A 9,079-nucleotide genomic window follows, 5' to 3' on the forward strand; every position below is an offset into this window, starting at 1 on the left:
AATTTCTATTGCAAGATAGAAATGAACTTTCGGTGTACATAGAGACGATTTGAGACATAGTAACAGAAAAGGGAAGAAACCAAAGATCCAAATTCACAACAGGGAATGAAGATAAGGCATACACAGAAGAAAAAGGGACATATATAATTATCCTTTACATATTCTTAATGATAACCACATGCCAAAGATCCAGAACTGAGGTACATAACATGAAACAAGAAGGTACAGAAGGAAAATCCACAAAACTACACCAAATTAAAATAACAGACAGAAATGCAAGGGGAAAGACAGAAAACAAAAAATAAAATAGCTATAGAAAAACCTCATATCTCAATAATCACTCTAAATGTAAATGGACTGAATTTACCAATAAAAAGGCACGGAGTTGCAGATTGGATCAAAAAACAAAACCCAACCATATGTTGCCTTCAGGAGACACATCTCAGTTTCAAAGACAAATATGGACTCAAAGTGAAAGGGTGGAAAATGCTATTTCAAGCAAATGGCATTCAGAGAAAATTGGGAGTAGCGATACTGATATTGGAAACTAGACTCAAAAAAGGTAAAGAAAGATACTGAGGTATCTTCCTAATGATAAAGGGAATCATACACCAACAAGACAGAACACATCAATATCTATGCTTCTAATCAGGGAGCCCCAAAATATATATAGCAGTTACTAACAGTTCCTAACACTATCATAGTAGGAGACCTAAATACCCCATTGTTGGATATGAACAGATGATCCAAGCAGAAAATCAATAAGGAAATTATATCCTTAAATGACACATTAGACCAACTGGACATAACTGATATTTACAGAGTCTTTCATCCCAATACAACTGGTTATATATTCTTCTCTAGTGCACATGGAACACTCTCAAGGATTGACCACATACTGAGACACAAAACTAGCCACAAAAATATACGAAGAACTCATACAACTCAAAAACAAAAAAAAAACCAAACAATCCAATTAAAAAAATGGGCAGAGGACCTGAACAGACACTTCTCCCAAGAAGACATACAAATGGCCAACAAACATATGAATAGATGCTCAAAATCACTAGCTGTTAGGGAAATATAAATCAAAACCACAAGGAGATACCATCTCATACCTCTTAGATAGCTGTTATCAACAGGACAGGTAATAACGAGTGTTAGGATGTGGGAGAAAAGGAACTCTCAGCACAGCTGGTGGGACTGCAAATTGGTACAACCACTATGGAAAACAGTATGGAGATTTCTCAAAAAACTAAGAATTTATCTACCATATGATCCAGCAATCTCTCTACTGAGCGTTTACCTCAAAGAATTGAAAACATATATTTAAAAAGATATATGCACACTGATGTTCATAGCAGCTTTATTTACAGTGGCCAGGACATGGAAGCAACTAAAGTGTCCTACAATAGATGATTGGCTAAAGAAGATACTATACATATATACAATGGAACATTATTCAGCTATAAGAAGAGATGAAAAACTGCCATTTGTGACGACATGGATGGATCTTGAGATAATCATGCTGAGCGAAATAAACCAGACAGAAAAATTTGAAAACCACATGATATCACTTACATGTGGGATATAAATCTAAAAGTAACCAACAAACATAACAAACAAACAGAAACTTATGGACATGGACAGTAGACTAGTGGTTACCAGAGGGGAGAGGGTAATGGGAGAGGTAGATGGGGTAAAAGGGGTCAAATATGTGGTGGCAGAAAGAAATCTAACTATGGACAGTGAACACACATGCAATATATATATGCCTTACTGTTGAATTGTACATTTGAAACTTATTGGATTTTGTTAATCAATGTCACCATAATAAAAAAAAAAAAAATAAACCAAAAGAAAAAAAGCTCTGGGTATGGAGTTAATTGGATGTATAGCACTTCCATTTACTAGATGGTAATCTTAGGAATGTTATATAACATCTTATCCTTGGTTTCTTCGTAAGTAAAATAAAAATAATAATTGTATCTAATTTATAAGCTTATTGGGAGCCTTACATGAAGTAATGAAGGCAAAAGCATTAGCACGATTCCTGTCACACATTTATGTCTTCACTAACTATTATTTATCATCATCGTCATTATTATTTCTGCTATTAATATGCTATTACTATGTTCTAGCACAGTTGTTTGCATATTGTACTCATGTGATGAGTATTTTTTGAATTTAAGCTGCTTGTGAGTTCAGAAGTACATTCTACCCCTGAAAATGCTCTGTTTCAAGGCAAGCCTCCATACATCTTCAGATCATACATCTTTACAATTACTAAAGGATGGCTCATAGATCTTGCCTGCAGGCCTTAGTTAACTACAGAATTTAAATACTGTCAATATGTAATGTTCCATATTAAACAGTTTAGCTACTAGTATGAACTCTTCCTGCAAAGAATCTGCTACTCTGGAATTCTTGTGTCACTGAAAACCACGCAGTTTTTAATTAGACTGGGACACGCCTAATTCAGGAAATGTTTTTTCCTCAATGTGCACTTACCAGCCTAATAACAGATGATCTTAAATCAGATCTTCTTTCAGGTCATGTTTGTTGCCTTTTTTTTCTTTTTTCCTTTCTTTCTTCTCTTCTCTTTCCTTCTTTCCTTCCTTCATTTTGTCTTTCCTTCCTTCCATCCTTCTTTCCTTCCTTTCTTCTTTCTCTCTTTTTTTTCTTTCCTATCCTACCTTTAGACACGATGCCTCCAAGACTTGAATTTGCTTAGGCAAATATAACTTTCATAGTGAGTGGGATAGCTTAGTGACTAGGGAGTAAGTTGGCCAAATTTACTTATTAGTCAGAATAAATGTTATAGTTCTGAGAAATTTGAAATAATCGAACCTCATATAAGCAATTCTCTTTGCTGTTTTTTAAAGAACTGTCCATTTTAATACTTATATTTCCCTATTATTTTCTCTGCTGACCTGATGACAGAAAAAATAAAGACAGGAGGAAAGGAAGGAATGAACATCAACTGTTTAAGTATAGTCTTATACTAGATGATTTTATATACCTAATTCTTTACAATTTATTATTTACAATTAACTTTAAACTTAGTTAAGTGATTTACTCAGAATCACATAGCTGGTAAGAGACAGTACTGAGATTCTAAACCACCTTTAAACAAATCCAATACCCAAGCCACTTCTGCTCTCCCATTGCTACTCACCCTTTTCAGCAGGGAGATGTGAGGTCTTCAGAGAGACTGTCACTAGGGCTGGTAAATGCACGAGTGGAGGATTGAGCCTCCCTTCACCCTATTCAACCAGAGCAGCTACACTTAAATCTACTGCATTTATCGGGACTCCACATAGAATTTTGTTTTTAAAAAAAATTACATTGCTAGCAAAAAGTTTGAAAGTTACTATGATACACTACGCTGCAACTTTTGGAACTATATCCCCAAACCATCAGAATTTAGTTTCCAAGGTTAGTAATCAGGAAGGCGGAAAACCAAGCTGGTCAATTGGAAATTTGGTCATTCTGAGATGCAGCAAAATGTCATAAATTCCCAGATTCCAAGGCCTGAGTTGTGACAACAAACTAATTAGTTTTTTAAAAATCTAGGTATGAATTACTCAAGTAATAGAAAATCAATATATGTACCAAAGGATGAAGATTAAAGTCATTCTTTCAATGTAAATTAGCCATGACAGGATGCGCCTTTGTCAACGGGTTTATCGTAGAGTGTGGTGAAGCATGAGGTACACTCACCATGTGTCACAGTGTAGAAATAAAAACCCCTCTCTACCTCCTGTCTGCCCCATCAAATATGTGTAACATTAGTCATAGGATTAAAACTTCTTTTATTCAGAGATAATAGAGAGCTATATTAAAAGAAAAATTGGACTTAACAAAAAGAGAACAGGCCAAGTGACATGGGAAAAGCCAATGAATACCTTTAAACCAGTGTTTTTAAATTGTATGTTGTGCCTATCGGTTGTAAACAACATTAAAAAATGAAGTGGAACAGAGTAGATATTTATTTTATGAAAACCTTTTCTCGGTCATAGGCGCATGAGAGAGAGAGACAGACAAACTAAGTTTCTATGTTGTATGTATTTCTTTGGGTTACTGACAAAAAGGCTTGAACGCCATTATTTTCAAAGATTCTCTTTGTATGTTCTCATATATGTGAAATAGAGGATAATAGCCAGTTCCTATGTACTTCATAAAGTTAGTGTAAATATCAAATAAGATTATGTATGTTAGGTTTTTCAGGAAACTTCATAAAGTTCTTTATAGATTTAAAGTGCTGCCAAAAGTAAAGATAAGTCATTTGTTTTACCAAAAAAAAAAAAATACCATTATTTTCTGTGGCCCATATTCACATAAATCTCAGGTAGAGTAGTATGTTTGAAGTCAGACTATTACCTGCAATTCCTAAACAATTTAAAGTTAATTTTATATTTTCTTTTTGTTATATCACAATAGATACGTATTTGACATTTTCTTTCTATTATTACTGTGATATACTTAGATGAAAATAATTGAGTTAATAAAATAATATTTTAGTTATAGCTTCTGTAAGAGTATTTTAAAAGAGTGAAATTGTGGGGGTTCGTGTTTCAGTTATTATAATAAATTGACTTATTTCTACTTCTGTTTTAACTTTCACCTACATTAGTTTTCCAAATTATCAACTACTTTTCAAATAGCTGTACTTATACAAAGACCTTATACTGCCAATATCATCCTAAAGCAAATGCTTTCAGCTCTTTTCATAACCTGCCTTCCCTCCCCCTTCAAACAGACAGGCCAGCAGAAAAACAAACATTCCTCTTCTCAACCTATCTGCCTATTTCAATGATTTTACTATTAAAATTCTTTAGCTAAAAATATTGTAGTTTTATGTTAGCCCCCTGTATTAATAACTCCTAAAGCCAATTTGTTGATAAGCTTGTTTTTTTTTTTTGTTTGAAATATCCTTCATAATAACTATCAATTCTCTTTAACACCACCCCAGCCCCCAACCTAATCACCTCATTGCCAAAAGATCTGAAAAGGCTTCTTTTTCTCTCTCTATTCTATTTGGGTTTACAAAAATTTCTTAAAATATTTTTGTACAAAACATCATTTTAGTAATATATGATATGATAACTGTAGTTGATTAACACTGTTGGATGATATATGGGCAAGTTGTTAAGAGAATAAAACCTAAGAGTCTTCATCACAAGGAGTATTTTTTTTCTTATTGTATCTATTTGAGACAATGGATATTAGCTACTCCTAATCATTTCACAATGTATGTAAATCAAACCATCATACTGTATGCCTTCAACTTATACAGTGATGTATGTCAATTATTTCTCACTAAAACTGGAAAAAAGAAAAAAACCTTATTTTATTTTTTGCATAGGACTCGCAAAAACTATATGGCTTATATGTTAATTTCAGAATATCCTCTAGCTATCAATGTCTTCTCTAATATAAATTCAATACACCCCCATTCATTGATTCATTTATCCAATTTTTTTTTTTTTGGTGAAAGGTGAAAGATTTATTTGATCTGAAAAGAAACTGGAGAATTCAAACATTTTAAATTTCCATTTTTGCTAGGTACCTTTTTAGGTACTGTGAATATGAATTAAGTTGAACATAACAGTCTCCACTATTTAGAAGCATATACCTTAATGGCAAAGATGGGCAAACAAATACATAAACACAACGTTTTATAACAAAGAAATAGTATGCTATGAGGTTAAAGAAAAGGTAGCAACCACCAGATCTAATTTCCTGCTAGTCCCAGCTCTCAGTATTTCACTTAAGCCAAATGAGACTCCAGTGAAAATTAATCACATTTTTCAACCTTTGCTGAAAAATATATGTGATCCTTGACTTATTTTTTTCCATACGAATACCATTCACCTTTAAAAACTCAGATTATCCTACCTTTACCCTAAAACCTTCCTTCACCATTTCAACTCATACTCATCTCTTCCTCTTCTTACATTTAAAAAGTATATAGTTTTATTAATTTTATATAAGTTTTATCTCCACAACTGAATTATATATTCTTTGAGGGCTATTTCTTTGTTTCATCAGTACCAGGCTCTGTGTTAGGAATTTAATTTGTGTTCATCTTGTCTTTTCTAAGAAAATCACTCAATAAGCAGCACTCATACTTTAAAGAGACAAAATGGAAAATTTCAGGACATAAGCCTTAGCTTAATAACTCATTTCAAGTGATATATTTGCTAAACCTATTCTTGTCTATCAGTCACTGTTCATTTATTAAAACATCAATTTACGAGAATAATTATAATATATTTTTCTCTAGGGAAATCAAAGCATTTTGTTTTCCTCATTTCTCCTGTCAGAAAACACACTAATTAAATTTATCTAATATCCAAAAAAAAATTAGTTAAGTGAGGAATTAGTAGGAAAATTTAGTTACCCAGCTTTCTAGTGTCTTGTACTCTTTATTGAGTCCTGTGGCATTTCTTTCATTTTTAACCACATGGCCAGTTTAAAATGTCTAGATAAATTTCCTTTTGTAGTGGCAAGGTTTTAAAGGATCCTGGTTAACTCTGACTTTACTTCTTGACACATCTTTGTACTCTGGGTTCACCATACAGTACATTTAAAAGCATAGAAAGAACCTGTTCATCTGTTATTAAAAGATCTTCCTATTTGCAGGAATGTGTCATTTTATTCAGAGATCTGACAGTTGAAAAAGGCAGATTCTGCAGGTCAATTAACAAGGTGGCCTCTGTTGAAAACTATCTGGAGAGATATTGCCTTATGTAGCAGATGACCTGTGCTTATACCAACAGTCTGAGTTTTGCTAAGGGCCTGTTACAGTTTAACTTATCTCCAGATAAATTTCAGTCAATGTGAGGAAAATAGTCGAATTTCCAAAAGTCCCAGATTTCCCACTTTTCCTCCATATTCAATCCCACTCAGCTGTAAACTTCAGAATAATATACTAATTAAGACTAATTCTCTCTAAACTGCAATGACAGAATTCTTAACGTTTCCACTTGAGAAATCCCATGGGAACTATGCAAATTTTATAGTTCTTAAAGAGTCTATCAATTTACCTTGCCAACCAGAGCAAAAAGAAAAATAGATGAAAGATTAAGATGGGGACGAGGTCAAATTTGAGAATAGCTACATTTTGGGAGAGTATTTACTATGTACCAGAAATTCTACTAGACTCTTTAAGATCTTAGTAATTTAATCATCACAAAAGCTGCATAAAGTAGGCATTAGCTCCATTTTATAAACTGAAGCCTGGAAAAGTCAAGAAAATATGCCCAAGGTAACAGAGCCCAAGCTCTTAAAGATAATACAATGCTGCCTTTGACATAAAATAATATAATGCAATACTCAAGTTTAGATAGGAAATTTGTGATTGCCATAGCCTAACAAATTCATGATAACAGTTTACCTGTGGTCCAGCAAAGAGGCTACTGAGGAGCCAGGCCAAGCCAATATTGGACTGACTGAGCTTGTTGCTTTTCACAGCGAGGGGCCTCGTGATGGCCAGGGAACGGTCCAGGCTGATTACTACCATCATGAAGGCTGGGGCATACATGGAGAAAAGCTTCAGATAGCTGAGGACTTTACAGAGGAGCTCTCCAGCATACCATTGGACTGTGATGTTCCACATTCCATCCAGTGGCATGACAATCAGAGTCTCCAGTAGGTTGGCTAAGGTCAGATGTTTTAAAAGTACCTTCATTCTTGAGAGCTTTTTCCCTTTCTCTTTCTTCTGAGTCCACTTCTGAAGTTTAAACAAGAAAGAAGCATTGAAAGTCGTGGAGAGTAGAAAAAGGAAGAAAGTAACTGTCACTCGAATCTTTCCAGATATCGTCAGAGTGGGGAGGTTGTCCTGAACCAGCAGGTTGCTGCTGTTGGCGGCTGAGCAGTGATTTTGATTCTGTTCAGAAGAGGCACTGTTTGCCATACTTCCTGACTGTTAGAGCTTCGAGATTTGCGTTTCTGGCACTTCTGGTGTTTTGTTGTTTTGTTGAACCCAAAGTTCCATTTTATTTTGGTCTTCTTTAGATGGAAACGTCACAGGTTTAGATTTATGTCCGATTTTGTCCCTGAGATACTTTATATTTAATGTGAAAGATCAAGGTGAACTTGTTTTGTGGGCTTATAATCCAACAGAGAGCTAAAACAGAGCATGCCAAGCACATTCTGAGGGCCAAATGTAACTGTAGTACCTCAGCAGATGGCCTGGTTTTCACAATATTTTTCCTGAGGGAAGAAGGACACTTGAAGCTTAATTTTGAATTTATAATTCACGCAGGATATTATTTAAATAACTTTAATAAAGAGATTTTCTAAAAACCAGTGTTAGCGTTCTGTCCAACAGATGCAAATGAAAATGAAGAAAAAAGAGTAAGAACAATTTGGTCCATTTAGAATCTGTTGTTTTAAGAAATTAATACATTTCTCAAAAATATTTGTTTTCTTTTTCAATCACACATTGCTGTGCATTTAAAAACTAGACAAATATGTTTATTTAGAACCATCCTCTACAAAACACCAAATTAATACCTTAACGGAATCAATTTGGTCTAATACAAATTGGGCTGCATTTAAATTTATCAATCAATTTTAATGGTCAGGTTATCAATGCTTAAGTTAGAGTAAAAATGATTAACTTTTAAAAAATTATTGCCTTGCTTTTATAATCATCTACATATATTTTCCATTATTGCACATTATTACTTAGGACAACTAGATATTGGAGAGAATGCTGTATAAATGCTGTAACCACATTTATATATGTTTTTATAGAATATGAATATTTGCTTATATTATTTTATATGTTATCTGATCATTTCACACTGGGGCCACCTAGAAACTTTCTGGTTTAACTTTTATGGTGAGTGCTTGAAGATGTTATTTACCAGTACTGGTATGACTTACATTGGAATTTATTGAATCACCAGCTTGATTTGTCTTATGTCAACTAGTTTGTTTCTGTGGCAGCCAAAGCGAGAAGAATGTTAAGATTAAAGGTGGCTCTTTTGATTTAGATGATCCATTCTCGTTGGTTCATCTATTTGTTTTTTCTGTTTTATATTAATTTATTTAATAAGTAGTTATT

The 9,079-nt window shown here is 33.7% G+C and overlaps 1 protein-coding gene across 2 annotated transcripts in view; it reads right to left on the reverse strand.

Moving 5' to 3' along the window:
• GNRHR (gonadotropin releasing hormone receptor) overlaps nucleotides 1-7,960 on the reverse strand; it is a 17,733-nt gene extending 9,773 nt beyond the window's left edge. The window contains exon 1 of one of the 2 annotated variants that reach the window (XM_011360654.1): nucleotides 7,403-7,960. In XM_011360654.1, the coding sequence (XP_011358956.1) occupies nucleotides 7,403-7,921 (519 nt within the window). In that variant the 5' untranslated portion in view covers nucleotides 7,922-7,960. The remainder of the gene's footprint in view (nucleotides 1-7,402) is intronic. The other variant, XM_011360655.1, reaches the window with a different exon arrangement.
• Nucleotides 7,961-9,079: the final 1,119 nt, after the last annotated feature.

Source organism: Pteropus vampyrus, unplaced genomic scaffold (assembly GCF_000151845.1).
Source record: "Pteropus vampyrus isolate Shadow unplaced genomic scaffold, Pvam_2.0 Scaffold57, whole genome shotgun sequence".
In the NCBI taxonomy this organism is placed as follows: domain Eukaryota; kingdom Metazoa; phylum Chordata; class Mammalia; order Chiroptera; family Pteropodidae; genus Pteropus; species Pteropus vampyrus.